This window comes from Lingula anatina, chromosome 9 (assembly GCF_051362555.1).
Source record: "Lingula anatina isolate TDL-2025a chromosome 9, LinAna3.0, whole genome shotgun sequence".
NCBI classification, from domain to species: Eukaryota; Metazoa; Brachiopoda; class Lingulata; order Lingulida; family Lingulidae; genus Lingula; species Lingula anatina.
In genome coordinates this window covers 19,082,576-19,101,757 of record NC_141775.1, presented here as the reverse complement: position 1 = coordinate 19,101,757, position 19,182 = coordinate 19,082,576, and the positions used below count along the sequence as shown (strand labels likewise).

At 39.2% G+C, this 19,182-nt stretch overlaps 1 protein-coding gene across 1 annotated transcript; it reads right to left on the bottom strand.

Moving 5' to 3' along the window:
* Positions 1-132: 132 nt before the first annotated feature.
* Positions 133-10,322, bottom strand: LOC106165765 (uncharacterized). Its single transcript, XM_086995126.1, has 2 exons — positions 10,071-10,322; positions 133-2,778 (listed from the first exon to the last, which is right to left on the bottom strand). The coding sequence occupies exon 2, from the start codon at positions 2,774-2,776 to the stop codon at positions 485-487; it is 2,292 nt and encodes a 763-aa protein (XP_086851252.1). The 5' UTR covers positions 2,777-2,778; positions 10,071-10,322; the 3' UTR covers positions 133-484.
* Between the last annotated feature and the right edge of the window lie 8,860 nt (positions 10,323-19,182).

Below are 19,182 nucleotides of genomic sequence, written 5' to 3'. Positions count from 1 at the left end.
TAGGATTTGGCGGAAGATCAGAATACTAAATAAATAATAAAATGGAAATAAATAAACACTTGTGCTGGTGCACTGTACCTAGTACAGAGTAATAAACTGTGCTGCGGTGCTGTATTGCGTCCTGCAATATAGTGCTTCTGAAATACACATATTTGTGTACATAACTTGACAAGTGATAGATATATATATAAGTGCTACAGGTGCCATTGTGCTCTTGTGCATCTTTGTATCTGTAAATGATATATAAATAAATAATGAATGATAATCAAATAAAGAAATGAATAAGGTGAAAATGGGCCCACTGATGGTAACTTTCATAGCTCCGATGATCTCCCGGATCAGGAAGAGGAGAGGGGCTTCAGTGAAATTTGAATTTAGTAAGAACTAAGAAGAAATAGTTTTCATAATTTTCTAGAAATTTTTAAATTGTCCAAAAAAGAAGTAATTTTGTCATATTTTCAATTTTTGTTTTCCAAATTCCTGGTTACTCCCTTTTATACAAGGAAGTACCATTTTGTGTAGTGATTTTTAAAATATGAGAGACATCCACCCCTCTGTGCCCCGCCAATATCTCTGCCGTTTCATAGAGAGTAAAGGGTGTTGAATGGCCCCCCTTTTTGCGAGCGAAATAGGGGGCATCCGACTCCAAAAGAAGTTTGGAGTCGGGCACCGCCCTAAGTGCTGCCAACTGGTGTTTGTTAAAGGTGGCAGCAACCCGGGTGAAACCGAAAAAGGTATTTGGTTGCTGCCTTCCCCAAATTTCGAGAAGGGCCTTAGTGCCTGTAAAGCAGTGAAAATGGATCCTCTGGGACTGCGGAACGCCACACAGTTTCAGATGAAACAAAAGAGATCTTATGGCGAACTCACAGTCTCCAGAGTCTCCCCTCACTCCCCTACAGTGCACAACCAGGACATGCCTGGCCTCTAGAAAAGGCAGAAGTCTGTGGAGCAACTCAACCTGATCCTGCCATTTAGACATGGCTTCAGTGTGGTCGAAACCTACCTCGCCAAAAGCTGTTACTAGCGGCATCTTAACCAACTCTGAGAAAGCCTTAATTGCCTGGTCCAGATTGCCCTGAGAAAGCTTGCCGGCTAGCCTCGGGTGAAAACCAATAGCTACATACTCGATCCCAGACAGAGTGGAAAGATACCCCTTAGTAGGATATGTCTTGGGATCGCAGTAAATAGCTACAGTTCCCACCAACTCTACCTCTTTCCCAGAGCAAACAGGAAGCAAACCCTTAAGACCCTCTAACTTGCCAGAGTATGGAAGACCAAAGGCAGCCAGGGTTCTATCTAGATGATAGTGACTATCGAAAGCTTGCCTCCCTGACTTACTTTGTTCCCCCGCCTCCAGACAAGTTTCTGGCCTGGTGAACCCTTGAATCCACAACGACCTCTGCTGCTCCGTTATAGAAGCAGACAGCTGTGTCAGGACTCTCCAATCCACCAGGACCCCGACAGAGTTAGCTGGGTATAAGGTGAAACACACTGGGACCGGTTTATTGAGAAATTTACAGAAATTTTCCATGGCAGTAATTTGGATTGAAGAAAAAGTGCCATGGGCTAAATTTAATTTATCTGGAAGAGCCGAAATGAACTGGTATAAAGTGTCCAGTTCTTTTTTAAAACCAAAAATGAAGAAAGTAAGCATCTCCAGTGCTTTAACCATTACACCCAAGATGTTGGGCTCAGGATTGGCGCGCTCATCAAAGATAGACGGGACATGCAGCCCCAGCGAATGCTGCCTGAGCATCTGCTCATTGAATTTCACCCCACACCCAGGGACCACACATTGCATCTCGGAGTGATCTTTCCTGGCCCTTTTGGGGTCAGGTCCAACCACTCCGGATGGTGTCTGGCTAGACCTTTTCGGTTCCCTGGTTGTAGGATGAGACAGCTCCGCTGACTCAACATGCCCATCCACCCCAGACTTTGCAGCAACCAACCCCTTGCCAGGTTTCTTGCCACGCCTCCACCAAGGAGCTCTCTTCTTCCCCTTACGCTTACTGCCCCCCATGGGCTCAGATGGTACAGGCCCAGGAACAGGAACTTGGATCCCTGTTGGAGCAGCAGCTTCAGGGAGGTGTGAACCTGAAGAAGAGGAGATAGAAAAGTTAAAAGGGATGGCGGTATTTTGCAGCAGTGATGCGCCTGGCATAGGAGTTTCCGGAGTAGCTGGAGGTTTCACGCTGCATTTGGCCTCCCTTGGGACTCCAAGAAGTCTGTCCTCCTCAATGGAGTCCAGACTGGAGTTGGGGTCGATGTTACTTGACCCCACACCAAGTTCAGCCTCATCCAATTGCGATTCCACCTCCATAGGCTGGACCGTGCCACTCCCATCGACCACCTGGGTTATGAGTGTAATGTTTGGGTCCTTCCCAAGCCTGAAATCACGAGTTTTTTGTCCATCGTACTCCACGGAGGGAGCAGATTTCAAAACTCGTGCAGGAGGGGTGAAATTTTTGGGAAGGCGCCAAACATTCTTCTCAATCCAGTTTTTAGACGCAAGCCCACTAGATTGTAGTTGGTAGGCCACTTGCTGCAACCATGCCAGAGACATGGCATACCTACCGGGAGCACGAAGCTCCTTTTTATAAATGGTAGCCATCCCAGCCACCAGTGTTTTGAAGTAGCTGCTGTGATCTTCCCCAGGCAGAGCCTGGGCCAAATCCTGGACAAACTGGGTTCCAGGGACATCTATAGGTGAACAATGCTGTAATCTGAGTGAAGTCTCCTTCACAACAGGTGCTACTTCCGTGATAGTATTGGCCATATCTGTAATAACAATGAAAAATAATAATTTGATTTGACATTTTACACACTTGTATTTATCAATGTTTATCGCTTCGGTAGAAGTGACATTGACGCAGGATCCATGATACCATTCATGACAGTAATCACATTGAATCATGAATCTGCCCTGATAAGGCTCCCTGCAAATACAGTATGGTGTCAAATCTTCTTCCTCACTGTTACTCGAGTGCTGAAATTGTTCATCAGAAGCTAAATATTCTGTAATCCATGAGGGTACATTTCTGTCCCTACAGGGCATGAGCCTGTCATGGTTAATTACAAAGATTGCATTTTTTAGCTTCACTCGATACAGATAGCCAGATAATTTCTTTACAATGATGGCGGGTCCTTTCCATGGTGAACACAATTTTCGTGATTTGCCTTTAGTTGTTGCTGTATCCAAAACATAAACCAAATCCTTTTCAGCATAAGGTCTAAGCAGGATTTTAAGGTCATAGTCACGTTTCATGCGTTTTGAAGTTGTTTTTAAATTGGCTCTTGCTGTAATATGAGCTAATTTCATTTTTTGTACTAACTTTGAAATGTATTCACCATAGTCAGTTTCTTTTGATTTCAGATTTGGGAACATAATTTGGGCTGGAGTACTGACCTCCCTCCCAAGCATGAGCATATTAGGGGTATACCCCGTACTTCTGTTTACAGAAGCACGCAACGCGCCTGCAATTTGCTGGACATATTTATCCCATTCACCCTGATTTTTACCCAAAAAACACCGTACGGCATCCATCAGGGTACGATTGAACCTTTCAACCTGTCCATTTGCAGACGGTCGGTACGGAGTAGTGCGTGATTTGTGTATATGTAAAGCCCTACACAAATCCCCGAACAATTGACTTTCAAAATTCCGTCCCTGATCAGAAAAAAGTTGATAGGGATAACCGAACCTAGAAAAGAAACAGTCAATTGCTGCTTTCGCGGTAACTTCAGCCGTTTGAGAAGGCAACGGTACGCACTCTACCCACTTTGTGAATTGATCAACCATGACCAAACAATGCTCATTACCTTTTGCTGTTTTAGGTAGCGGTCCCAAGAAATCAATATGAACCCGTTCCATCGGAGCACCTGCAACATATTCAGTCAGGGGGACTCTTCCGTAACACCCTTTTTTCTTATTTTTATTACAGATGTCACAACTCAGGACATAATTGGCTATTTCTTTGCTCATATGGGGCCAGTAGAATTTTTCTTTGATTTTTGTTTTTGTTCTAGCCACTCCTTGGTGACCAGCTGAAGGGATATCATGATGTAATTTGAAAACAGAATTTTTTAATGATTCTGGGATGACTAATTTTAGATCTTTGCTTTCCTCTTCAGTTTTGAAAATGACTCCATGATGTAATTTGAATAATTCTTTATTCAGCCAGTAAGTTTTGGAGATTGGGCTTGATCGGAAGAGTGCACCCTGATCTGGGGTATTCCCTTTGTACAACCACTCTCGTAAAATGTTAAGCTCAGGGTCTTTTGCTTGTTCAGTTTTTAATTTTTCCATAGAAAAACCCCAACACTGAGGAATATCCGGGTTTGGATTTGACCTCGCCTCCGGACCACACGCATTTATTTCTACATGAGATTCCTCGGGTTGCAGAGCTACATCGGTAGAGAGGGCTACAATTTTATCTAGGAGACAATAAAAAAGATGTTCCGGACCCGTTTCTCGTCCCAGATTGACTGTATTTAATGAGGATGTCAGATCGCGTTGACTTTTTGTAGATTTACCAGTAAATTTGGATGACAATTTTTTCTTTTCTGTTAAATTGACCGCTTCATCGACGTCACCGAAAAAACTCCCCCAGTTTTCATGGGCTCTGACGCAATAACTACATCCTCCGCAAGGTAAATTTTCCGGCTTTATTCCCGCAATATACTCGTTACACGGTGCCAAATTGTCGGGTATTCTAGACAACGAATCGGCATTGCTATGCTTAGCTCCGGCACGATGTTGTACGATCATATTGAATTGCGAAAGCTCTTCTATCCACCTCGCGAGTTGACCTTGAGGCTCCTTAAACCTCAGTAACCACGTCAGACTTGAATGATCGGTGCGAACGGTAAATATTCGGCCCAAAAGATAATACCTGAATTGTCTGGTAAATCTCACGATAGCCAAAAGCTCTTTTCGCGTGGTGCAATAATTCTTTTGTTCGGGAGTTAACGCGTAGCTGCCGTACGCAATTACTTTCTCCTCGCCGTTTTGCACTTGTATTAACTCTGCACCAATCGAGTGATTTGAAGCGTCGGTGTCCAAAATAAACGGATCGTTTGCGTTTGGTAATGATAAGACTGGTGGTGTAGTCAATGCCGTTTTGAGCGCTTCGAAAGATTGAGCTTGATCTGGTCCCCATTCAAAGGCATGTTTACCTTTAATTTTGCTCAGAGGATGGGATATTTCCGCAAAATTTTTTATAAATGTCCGGTGATAATTTGCCAATCCTAAGAACCTTTCAACGTCCTTAGAACAAGTGGGTTGTGGCCAAGAAGTTACAACTTCAATATCCTTAGGGCTCATTTTCATGGTGTTATTAGAAACAATCCGCCCCAGGAATTCAACCTCCTTTTGAAACAAAACGCACTTTTTTGGCTTTAATTTGATACCGAACTGGCGAAATCTTCCCAAAGCCTCTTTCAAATTTTCTAAATGATTTTCAAAGGACTTCCCCATTACCAAAATATCGTCCAAAAATGCCAAAACTGTTTTCCATGTCAACCCTTCATAAGTAAATTGACTACTCGGGAGAAAGTCGCAGGAGCATTGGTCAAGCCGAAACCCATACGGACATGTTCGAATAATCCGTATTTCGTGATAAAAGCTGTTTTATGCCTATCTTCGGGTTTAATTTTGACTTGCCAATACGCAGAATTGGCATCTAACTTCGAAAACCAGATGTTTCCCGACAGAGTATCTTTGCAATCTTCCATTAAGGGTAATGGATACGTGTCTTTGACCGTGACATTGTTCAAGGCGCGATAATCGATGCACCATCGGACGGAACCGTCACGTTTTCTAATTAAAACTGGTGCTGATGCCCACTCTGACGTAGACTCTTGGATGACCCCGGCTTTTAACATTTTTGTTAATAATGCCTCCTCTTCTTGAATAAAACACGCGGGAGTTCGCCGCATACGCGTTTTAAGAGGTTTGGCATTCCCGGTATCGATACCATGCTCGATGGCACTAAACCGACCAAGGTCATACTCGTCTCTAGCAAAAACATCCTGAAATTCAGATAGAACATTCTTTAATTTTTTACTCTGAATTTTGTTTAAATTCCTCTTTGATGTTTCATAAACCACATTAACATGGTCAGGAATTTCTGATGATTTGCTAGCGACGCGTCCAGAAGAATCTTGTCCGGCGTGAACGTCACCAGCGATTTGTTTAAAATTCCGCACCTGAGGTGACCCCTTTACAGGTGACTTGAAAATTTCGGTGTTAATTTTTTCTTCAACGAACCCCTTTCCGGCAGATGGGGCACTTAAAGGGCCCTGAGTACTTCCACCCACCTTCAGAAGTTGTTTACTTTTTATGTCATTTTTAATTCGGGCACTTGTTTTAGGGATATTCTCAAAATTAGGGGAATTAACACCACAAACCCCAGTAGAATTTAATCCCACAAGCTTTGTCATATTTGGGTGCACACCTGTTCTAGGGATTTTACTAGTTCTAGGAGTGTAAATTGAATGCTCCACTGGTAAATTGAATCCCACAAGTGTGTTTGTAGAATCCCTACCGGTTCTAGGGACGGCTGATTTTACACGAGTAATTTCAGGTAATCCCACCAGTAGATCGGTAGTCATTGTCTCATCAGTGGTACCGACAACACGAGCGCTGGATTGGTCAATTTTAGTAGACCCCCCTCCCACTCGATGTAAACCGAAGTGCGAAACAGGGTTTTCTAAAATTTCCGAAACTTCGCAAGCCGTAGCGACCACATGACCCCTTTTTAATTTTTTAAATTGATCTGATGGATTTAAGAGGCACACGACTGGTTTTGATTTTTCGGACAAGACAGTTCTCGGTATTAGTAGTCCCTCTTCTTCTTTACCCTCGACGACGTATTTTTCTAACTTTTCGTCGATCTCGCACGTTATCCTTAGTGCTGAATTTGGGGGTACTACTACATTTCGTGAAACGCTAACCCGAGCTATTTTAATGTCTTGTGCACGCGACTCCGTTTGCTGCATAGGTATGTCGCGCCCTTCTATTTGGATGTAACCCAAATTACAATGCACGCTCGCATTAAACTGGGCAATTAGATCGTGGCCTAACAAAAAATCGTCATGTATCGGCGCTACCAGAACAGATTCCTTGATTTTGAAACGATCTAGTTCGATGGAAATTGGCTCACAAACACGAGTTTCGATTTGTATATCCCCTGCCGCAAGAGTAAGACTGTAATATTTCTTGAGCGATGGTTTATTTTTTATTTGCTCGAATATTTTTTCAGCCATGACAGAAACTTGCGCACCGGTGTCAACTTTGGCCATTACATGTACACCCGCCACTACCAAAGGAACGAATGAAGATCGAAAAACCCCAAGTTCATCAATTACAGGATTTTGACCACATTCTAACTCGGAATGATGAGGACGATGCAATGTTTCCATTACGGGGATAGTATTGTCAACGGTTCGTGTTTGAGACAATGAAGTCACGATGGTTTCACCCGTTTTGTGACCGGTTTCAGTCGGGTTTCCAAGGTTACGGTCATTTCCCTTGGACCCTTCTAGTTTAAATGAGTTGGATTCGTTATATCAGCCCGTGCTTGTTGTTTTTCAGCATTTTTTCTTTGTAAGAATTTTTTATATTTTAGGCAATTTCGTTTAAAATGGCCCTTTCCTTTACAGAAAAAACACACAGGTGTTGTTTTAGGTGTGAATTTCCGGACCAAGCGTTCAACCATAGATTCCAACTCTGCCATTGAATTAAACTGAATTGTATTCAATTTAGGTGACTGGCTAACGCGTTTTTCCACGATGGATTCAACAAGTTGTTCTACATTTTCAGTTGGAAATTGCTGATTTTCATCAGCTGTTAGATTTAGAGAACTAATTTGTAATTCATCACGATTTTTTCGTGTTGGTTTTTGAATATGTGATGATTTGTAGACTTGCTGATAATCCACCATGTAGGTCATTGCCTCGCTGATGCTTGCTGGATGTTTTAAACGAGTGTAACGCCCGGCATCCTGATCAATGCAGCCCTGACAAAATTTAGATATTGTTTCTTTTGTTCTAAAGGATTCTGATTCATCAGGATAAGCATCTTTGGCCAATAACAAAACACGGCACAGCCATTTATTCAAGGTTTCGTTGGGAGATTGAACTGCTGTATGAAATGCCAAACGAGCTGAATCGGGATGTTTTTTAATTCCGAATACTGAATCCATTTCACTCATTAAGGCTGAATACGTCATGTTTTTATTTGCTCTGAGATTGGTGTTATACAAAGCCAAAGCCTCGCCTTCCAGACTCCATAAAAGGTAATCTAGACACTCATTTTCCGACCACTCTTTCACTTGGCGATAACTGTCAAATCTGTTTTTAAAAGACTCCCAGTTTTCACAATTTCCGTCAAAAGACAATTTTTTGGGTAAATCACTGGGGTCCCCTCTGTCCTTTTTAGGTTTAGGACGTACTGGTTTTGGTACTGTAAAATATTCATTTTCACTTTCATCGCTTTCGGGAAGAAGTGGTTCGTCGCGGAAAACGGGAGACGAAATTCTATGGCGCGTATGATGTTTCTCTATTGAACTCGGCCGGTAATCATGTTTACGTTCGACTGTATCAGCAACATTATGCTCAACGTTAAGTTGCCGCCGTCCGGGCGTAGGAACATGAATCTGTGGCAGATCATAATTCGAAACAACCCGATGGACAGACGGAGCTGGTCGCCGACTACTTTCCCTACCAGTCGGTAAAGTAGTAACAGTCTCGGAATTTATGACACGGCCTGGAGGCTTTATATGCGCGGAAGAAGTTGTATGATCTTTGTTATCGACACGCAGCCTCTCAATAGGCAGAGCAAAAAGATCGTATTCAGGGTCTAAAGTGGCTGGCTGCGAAGTGAAAGTTCTGGGGTCCAAAGCTGAGTGAGAACGTAATTTTGTTTTTGGTTTGATAAATTGCTGCTCAGTTGTTGATTTTGAACGAGCTTTTAATTTTAAATATGTTGGTGGAGAATAAGTTGCAGCTTTTTGAATGTTTTTACTGCGTGAAATTTTTTCTTGTTGATTAATTTCCTCACCCACTTTGAGAATTCTTTCAAATTCTGCCCTATAGCTTTCAGCAGCCGCTCTTCCTTCATTATGAATGTAGGAAGTCACTTTAGAAGTTTTCATTTTGGGTTTTTGACTTTTTTCGGTGGATAATGTGCTAGTATCGAGGTCACCCACGTCGACTTCAGATTCAAATTCACTTCTGTGAGTACTGCCAAAAGAGAGATTTTCAATTACATTTGATCCAAGATTGGATCCACAAATCTCCAAAATGTTGGATCTGGTCACGGGGATCCCATGTTCTCTAGCATATATTATCCTTTCTGCACGTTTAGGACCTATACCTGGCAGCGTAACGAGCTCATCGTAAGTAGCACGATTGACCTGCAACCTTGATGCACTCGCCATTGTACATTTGAAAGCAAAAAATAAATTGATTCAAAATAATTTCACTTATCAAAGCACAATACACTACCAAGCTTATAGTGAAATTCGCTATAAATAGATTCCCAAAACGTACAATGAGTTCAAATTTGGAAAACAAAGACTTTGGTACACAACGCAATAAATTGAAATCAGACAGAAATTCTGTTCAGAATTCCGCCTAAAATACAAAAGAATAAATAACAACAACACAGAAGTCAGTATTTTATTCTTTAAATAAACTAAATAAACAAAGAAACCAAAGTATTACGTGTGCACCTTAGTCTTGGAAAATTTCGGTAGAGATCGTAACAATGCACAGGATAATGAGACCAACGTCTCCTTTATATCACCGACCTTTTCACGTAAGTACTGAAAAATAACGTAGATGTGCAGGAAAATCAGTGTCTCCTGATGCGGTGACCTTTACGATCCAAAATTGAAACAACAATTTTGACCGCCGCTCCACCCAATTATTCAAATGGATGTTAGACAAAGGAATTTCCCGCGCAAACTACTTTCAGCTAGATCGCAGCGAAAACTAAGCTTTAGGCCCGCAAATATACAAGTTACGAATGCCTTGTCGCCAATAAAGTATTCACTGTGTCTACTTACTGAATTGGTGAGTGATCGCTGTCTATTGTTATGCTCTTTGATAGAATTGTAGATGGATCGTCAATCTAGACACGTCCGGTACGGAGTGCAGAATATTAGACAATGATCTGTGACAGTTGTGATGTCACAATAGTGACGATCTCCTGCAGGGGGCGTGCTGTCCCCACCTGGCCTAGCTCACTCACCTGAGGTGGCCTATCTTGGCACATGAAGAGCAGACCAGGTGGAGGAAGGAAAAAACTTCGATCACAACATTATATACAGGTGACCAGTCTGTGACACAGCCACATCATATGGTTTGTTTACTTTAATGTCAAACTTAAATTGTCCTTCATGTGTGAATACTTTTGTTCTGTTGTTCCAATTATCCACAACAAACATGTGTTCCTTATCTATGGCTAACCCAGTTATGAGTATTCCTCTATCATCTTCCAGTTTAGCACTGAAGGAACGCACACATTCTGCCTTCTCTAAGAAAACAGGAGGATGTGTAGCTGATGTTGTATTTGTTTCCTGTTCAGCTAATGGAGGTTGTGTCTGTACTGTCACCTGTCCTGATCTTGGATTTACACCTCGTCTAGACTGCCCTAACATGGCTTCCATTCCGACAGTAGATCCTGTAATATTTCTGTCAGTGATTGCTAAACTTTATGTTTACTTCTGGTGCTGCAGCTTGGAGATCACAGTAACATAAACACTTGCTACATATACCTACAAGTCGGTCAGATCATATCTCTTTCTTTGTCAAATATGTTCAACATTATCCCACAATCTCCGTCCTGTTACTTCCTGGTTGTTGAACAAAATGGCGCCTCATTCATATAGACCATAATCCTTTGCGCAACACGAGTTCCGGTATTTTTTCCATAGCAAAACTTTAGACGCGCAAAAGAAATACCGTACAAAGGTAACTGGAAAATAATTATTTAATATCAGATAAAAAAAGATATGCGTAAAACTAATATGTCTCTTCACAGTTATCACCTTTAACAGTGTGTTTTATTTATTTATTTTATTTTATTTTATTTATTTTTATTTATTTTTTTTTTTTTTTGTTACACACACTGGACAATAGAAGTGAACCAATACTTTGGGGGAGATAAATGACTCTGGAATGATATGCTCCTGGTATCATTTTATAAACATCAAAATTCACAAAAAAAAAAAAAAAAAAAAAAAAAAAAAAAAAAAAAAAAAAGAGAATAGGCCTACAATTCCATAGTACAGCGGTTTTATACTCAATAGTCATATTAAGAGTAGACCCAGGCATTATAACTTTCATTACTCTGCAGGGGGTGACACTTCTTTTGTCCAGTGTGTTTATTTACCTCCTTTTTTCCTTGTTTTGATTTACCTCAATTTTCTGCCGCCATCCCTGTCATGCGCATTTTTGAGCCACAATTTGATGCATGTCTTATTCAGCCTCCGTAGCTCTCGATCTACCTGCATCTGTGAAAATATAAAAAACTTAACTTAATCCTCCTATCTTAACAGTGCTAAATTGGACAGTAAACAAAAATGGTTCAAACAGGAGTTACAAAACGGAATGGTCTCACCAAAGGACAGAAATAGGTTGATATGCGTTTATCCTTAAGAGAATATATGTAAAAAGCATAAAAAGACAAAGTTGTTCAGAAGAAACAACCTTTACATTTTGAACTGTAACTTTACTTCAGGATCATTATAATACAATTAATATGTAAAAATATATCTGAGCAAACATTATTTGATCATTACGAAATGCAAACATTCCATTGCTTTTGTAAGGGCCAGGTTTTTTAGTGCAACCTTTCCGCACTTCCCAATACAGTTACACTGGCATGCAATGTGTTAGTTTTAAAAATAGTAGACATGATCCTATCTACACTGTACCATTTCCTTGGAGGAAAACCCTCCCAGTGTGACAAGGTGGTTTGACCTTTGAAATAAATATAAATATTCTTAATAAGTAAAGCACATTTATATATATACATACAACAAATGATAAGTGTTCAGATTAAAATGTTTTTTTAATCATTTATAAAATAACCACTATTTTAAAAATCAACTTATTATTTATTCCATATGTAGCTTCAGCACAACAATCACTACATTAATTTTTATCATACTATTATTTTTTTGACTTACCAGTAATTTCATTATGCTTATCTTTAAGTATGTTTTCAACCCTTGCCACATCTTCCCTTGTCTCCATAGGAAATGCAAACTCGTCAATTAAGACAATATTGTCATCAGGACTTCTGTTCTATTTCAATTTTTGCTCTAACCTTGTAAGAACAATAGTGTTATTCTTCAGCATAGCTTTAATCTGCAGGAGGGTGGTGAAGATGAAACGTTATCTGAAAACCATAATAAGAATAATTTATCGGTAAAGAAATCAGATTGGAATTAATGAAAATACCTTAAAATGACTACCAAAATGCACAAAATGCACCATGTGTCGGGTCCGACATAAAGATCGTACGAATGTAGGGGTCCATGTTCCACCCTACCCAGGTTCTTCTAATATTTTACCTGTCACTGATACATGGGAGAGGGAATATAACCACAGACTCACATATTCAGTTCCAAGTCTAAAAGTCCTTTATTAAGTCCAAGCATTCAGCATTTATACACATTATCTACAGGGAATCTATCTGCATGCCACAGTGGCAGCAACTCATTTAAATACTAATTGCAATGCAATAGATAACAAGTGAGAGAAAGTTATATCAGTTGTACTTATCAGGTATGCCAATACAGAGGATGATAAATATTCATTCAAGACTGAAGCAAGGTGAATGATAATATGCTGCCTGATTGTATAAACATAATATGTAAATGAGTGATTTCATCACATGCATTTAGTGGACCTTAACACGAAGTCATATGACGTAATGTGTTATATTAGTCCAATAGTTATTAAGTAATGTGGTTGCCTCTTTGTATAACGCCGAGGTAAAGAAATTAACTTCACAATTAAAGGTATTTAGGTTTGACGTAAATCTCATACTAGTGCAGCACTGGATCCATGTAAAGATAACAAAATAGTATTTAAAGTAAGTGATGAGATTTGAACGGGGAGATTGAGGGAGACACGTAGAAGGAAGCAGCGGAGAAGGAGATTGGAAGCGACGGAGTACGGAGCTGACGAGTTAAGAGTTGCAGGCTTCATTTAGAATATGTAGTTACCTAGCGTCAACGAATAAATCATTTAACTGATCATTATGTGGACTTGGGTTTTCTTTGAGTGACCTTACGTAAATCTGACACGAACTGTGGAGTCTTTGGATCGCGTTATCCACTAAGTTAGACGAAAACGTAATGTCCTATTTCGAGCCCACGCTTGAATTAAGCGTACAAAATTATATAAGTTTAGGACATTCGTCATAGGCATATGTAAAAGGTTCATTACACATGTGCACTTCCTTATGGCTAGTCTTAATTTAATTAACACCGAATTGCCTTTTTAAAAACATGAAAAATCTTAACATTACAAATATGCATATGTCAGATATTGGTGGTCAGAACACAAAACAACTTGAATGTAAACTGTAATATCTCTTCAGATATTGGTCAGTTATAAACGACCAATTGTCCATATATTTTCTATTCATCACCTTTCTACATGATTCGTAGGAATGGCTACTTCACCATCTTTATAATTTTCAGTTAACCTGAATAAAAAATACTGTTAGTAGTAATTTATCTCAGCGAGGGTTGTTTATTTATTTATTTATTTATTTATTTATTTTTACAAATTTAAGAGAGTCTCTTGAGAATTTTAACAAGCCGGGCCTCCTCGCTGCTGTGAATGCAGAGGAGACCGTGTTGTGTAAATGTTTTGAAATAAATACTATTTCAAGAGAACATCCCTGGCTTCATATAATAGGGCCTACATATATCTATATATGTGTGTGTGTGTGTGTGTGTGTGTGTGTGTGTGTGTGTTAAAAGGTCAAAAAGCTCGCAGTCTTCATACTAATTAAATTATTATCGCTTAACAATGTGTCATAATTAAACAACTTCGGGAAATACTTACAATGTGCATCGGAGCTAAGGCTCTATTCCCAGAGCTTTAGATCGATCTATTCCCGCGGGGAGTCTCACTAGATTACTCTCAGATAATCCGGCTTAAATGTCCGTCCGGCCTTCTACAAGCTGTAAGGATGTAATTAACTTTCGTGTCCGTCCGGCTGACAGCTATTTAGCGTGAACCCCCAGGGAGTTAGGTCGATCTAAAGTAGATCGATCTAATCTCTGGAAATGGGGTGTAAGATTAAAATTATTGTTATTATTATTTGTATCAGTAGTAGTTTTTGTTGTAGTGGTAGTTCGTTGATATGACTTTATAATGTCACTGTATTTCATTCTGATGTGCCGTTGGGGTCAAAGGTTTAATAAATTGAAATTAAATTGAAATAAGAAATAAAAGTGGCGGTCACAACTACCAAATTGAGTGAGTGATTATAGTCTCTTCCGTCTCGTTAGAGTGCAGCGCAGTTTTCAAGTCATCACATATGTCAGACGTTTTGCCGATATTTTAATAATAATATTTAGCTAGGCAGGACCACAAAAGAAAAAGGACCAATGTTCACTGGTTATATTCCAAGGTTTATTTTAAGATACAAACTTTACTTTTTCCAATTGTTATCAATATCATGCATAAATCTATTATGGGTCTTTTCCATTTTAATTCTTATTAAAATGAATTTTACGTAAATAAAAGCCACAGAAAACCCTTCATAACACACTGATACACCACATTTTTATTTTTTAAAAATATATACACTTTGAAAATGTATACCTTTTAATTGACTCGATCTTTTCAATAGGCAAAAAATACCAAACTTTCAAATACAAAATACGAATCTTATAATAATTTTTTTCATACCTATATCTTATAGGGCTATAGTAGGTGGAGCTCTAGCTTTCGCGTTTTCTTTCTTCCACTCAATAACAATGTTCTAATTTCCAGAATTTATTTTAAAAAACCTGTTTTAAAAATCAACATATTTCCTACATGTAGGCCTACATTGAAAAGATCTGTCAATCAGTGTATTTAAATATTATTAGGCTTACCTATTTTACATGAAATAATAGTGAAATGGAAGCCCAGTGGCAGCAGTCAGGCGGAGTAGAGTGGTCGACGCAGACGTCACGTGCAGCCGTCGCGTGCAGTAGGCCTACGTCACGTAAATTTTATAGGCCAATGAAATGCTAGGAAATTGCGCACTCCCAAACGAGTTAACAAAGGTAAAAAAAACACTTCCGCCGAAATGAGGTAACATTATTACAATACACATACGCGTATTTGAAAAAAAAAAAAAAAAAAAAAAGCTACACTTAACAATTACGATGAGAAAATCGCGAATGGGTCACCGGTGGACCGGTCACCAGCTACATGAGGCCTACCAACGGCAATCTGCCACCAGCTAACCACCAGCAGTAGGCCCTACACCAGTGGTCCACCGTCGGCTATAAACGGCAACCTGCCACCAGCTAACCACCAGCGGTACACCAGTGGTCCACCGGCGGCTGTTTGCTGTTTATAGCCACAGGTGGTATGTTATCTGGCAGGCGGTTTAGCCTACTTGTCGATACGTCCCCGCACCGATACTCCCCCGCACCGGTAGGCCTACTGTAGGCCTATATCCCCACAATTACAAACATAGGCCTACTGAGGGTAAGTACCGGTGCGGGGGAGTATCGGTGTGGGGATGTAGGCTACCGTTGCGTGGATCTATCGGTGTGGGGTCGTATCGATGCACGTAATACAAAAAATTACTAAGGTGGATTATCGGTGCGGGGGAGTATCTACATGACCCCTGGAGGCTGACCTGGGGTGTATTTGACCACGTGAGTGTGTTAGATGAGTTGAGAGGAGATTACGTTCGTGCTTGTTTTGTGCTTGTTTGTTTTGTTCTTCAAGTCCGACCTGAGTCCGATGTCCATTTTTTTTACACCACAGCCAGTCCGAGTTCACCCAAAATTCCAGCACAATTTCGCCCCGCTTCTCTCTCCCCCCCCCCCCCCAGTATCTTACAAAAATCTATCATATCATGGGTAATCATTTAATTCATTTCTATAGGCCTATAAGATTATATAACTTGGGGATATTTTAGTGGGATATTTAACAGATACATGTATGTCGAGGAGATACAATTTTTACAAATTTTTGTAAAAGCGAAAAAAGAAAAGTATCAAAAATATTAATGTACCAGATGTCCTGACCTGTAGTGTCCTTTTCTCCCAAATGTATACCACACGGCTGGAGAGTTTATTTTTGAAAGCGGAGGTAGGAGTTATAAGGCAAAACACACACACTTTCTCTCTTTCTCTCTCTCTCTCTCTCTCTCTCTCTCTCTCTCTCTGATCATTCAATAACTTTTCGGCTTTAATTCCTGAACTCATTTTTTCATTTCTATATAAGATTATATAATTTTAAAAAGAAAAGAAAAGTCGGGATATATTTAACAGATATGTCTAGGAGACAGTATTTTTAAAAATCTTTGTAAGAATGAAAAAATGACAATATCAAAATTATTAACGTAAAAGATATCGGACTGCTGTGCCGTTTTCACCTAAATGTAATTGGTTCCAGATGTGTGAAGAGATCATTATAGAAAGCGAAGGCAGGAGTTGACAGAGATTCATGCCCCTCTTCCCCGCGGATCCAGGATTCATTGAAGGGGGGGGGGGGGGGGGACGCAGGGACCGATACAGGTTATTTGCCGGGGGTGGGGGGGGGGCGTTTTTAGGGAATGGCCCTCGCCTCCTTAGCGTGGGCCTCGGGGTCTGGACACTCGGGGGCTTGTCACTCTTCAAATCTGGTTTCCACTACGCTAAGTCAGAGCTTGAGAGGGGAAACAGCATCAACGACCAGTAAATATCCCCCATTATATTTTTATATTCGATATCAACAATTCGAAACTCTGCTTAAACTTTTATTCCTGTTATTTTTCTCTTTTATTTAAATAGAGCTTGAACCTACTGTATATGTTTATAGAAATTAACACTTGTAAAAATTCAAATTTACATTCATTTTTTTCAAACAATTTTTTAAAATTTATATTTCTATAAGCCGATATAATCAAGGAGAAAAAGCATTTTACCAAACTGTGTAGGTAAAAAGAAAATAATAGAAATAGGCCTATATCGCATAATCCATAAAAAATACAATTGTAAACCCCGACGAAGGTGGTTTTTCATCTTTGCACCAAAAACACAATGTCCTCTAAAAACTACTCGCTGCGCCATCTATTAACAACTGGGGCCGTATTCTCGAAAGGTTGTAACTTACAAATTATTGTAACTTTTCACGTAAGTCCGATCGTTTTGTTGTAAGTAGCTACGAAAAGTTGTACGCATGCGCATTCGGGGAGAGAGTGTAGTGTGCGGGATTTTTATGCTCGTGTTTATTGTTGGATATTTTTGACAGCAAGTAAAATTATTAAACCATGGATGTATTGTTATCAGCGAGAAAGGTTAGCCTTTCGGATATTTCTGGTTAGTTGCCTAAAGTTAACGATTTAGATGAGAATGATACGTTTCTGGCACTCAGGGCAATTAAGATCGGGGACCCAGCTAAACTTTTGGCATTATCAATTTCGGCAGTCATCATGGGTAGAAAATACCACGCAATCTTTGAGCCCAGGAAAATACGAAAAAAGAAGGAAAAAAACGCAAAAAACGCAAAAAAAATGCGAAAAAAGGGGCCTCCGTAACGTCGGAAATTCCATGAAAGTGGCCCCCAAGAAAAAAAGAAGTACCCCAAAGTACCCCCTGGGGGTCGATCCACCCGACGGGCCTTAATTGGTTAACGCGACCTTGACCTATGCGATAATGGGCATGACGTACCGAAAAGACCGAAAGTTGAAAGGAAAAAAAAATAATAAATAAATGAAAATGAAGCGCTAATAAAGCAAAGACACGAACGCTGATACAAAAATACCAGTGTTGTTCTTGTTACTGACATGATTGCAATTTGAAGAAATTACAGTTGAAGTTTTAAAGTACAACTGGTGATTTTTTAAAGATTTTTTTTAAATAAAAAATGAGAAAAACCTAATAAGAAATAAATGAAAATAAAACGCTAATAAAGCAAAGATACGAACGCTGATAAGTGTTGTTCTGGTTACTGAAATGATTGCAATTTAAAGAAATTACAGTGGAAGTCTAAAAGTACAACTGGTGATTTTTAAAAGATTTTTTAAAATAAATAATGAGAAAAACCAAGTAAGAAATAAATGAAAATGAAGCGCTAATAAAGCAAAAATTACGAACCCTGATACAGTGTTGTTCTTGTGTCTGAAATGATTGCAATTTAATGAAATTACAGAAGAAGTTTCAAGGTACAAAATACCAAGGTACAACAGGTGAGTATTTTTTTAATAAAAAAAGAAAAATAAGAAACAACTGAAAATGATGCGCTAATAAAGCAAAACTGACCAAACGCTGATACAGTGTTGTACTTATGTGGAAGTTATTACGTAAAACTGGTGATTTTTTTTTTCATTTTTTAAAATAAAAAATGAAAAAAAAAAAAAAAACAGTGAAGAAAAAAAAAATTATGATAAATAATAGAATTTGCCACATTCTGGTGTAGTTTGACCATTTGGTAAACAATTTAAAGGTACTGCAGTCGTATTTGAAAAAATAATAAGACTGCATTCCCACAGATTTTAGACCGATCTCTCCCCGTGGGGGGGGGGGGGTCTCACTAGGTTATAAATAGGTTTTAAAAACTTTTTAAAAAAGGCTCCTCACACCAAAAAATAATTAAAAATTATTAAATAACTTAAGTAAGGTATTTGAAAGTTTTTAACAGCATTTGAAGTAACCTGATTGGAGCAGAAATTTAAACTAAAAGCATATAGTTTATTTTTTTTAACTTTTATTTTGATATAAAATTCTAGTTAATTATACAGACGATCTTTCTGCAATGCATTTCATAAAATAAAGCATAATCCATTAACTTTGAGAAAATTTAAATGATTATTTTTTTCATTTTTAGTTAGAAAATCTACTTATTGATATTAATCCCTAGTCCACATAAATTAATTTTTTATATGTTAATAGTGAAAGGAAGAAGAGTAGAGGGAGGAAAAAGAGCAACAACTGAACAAACATC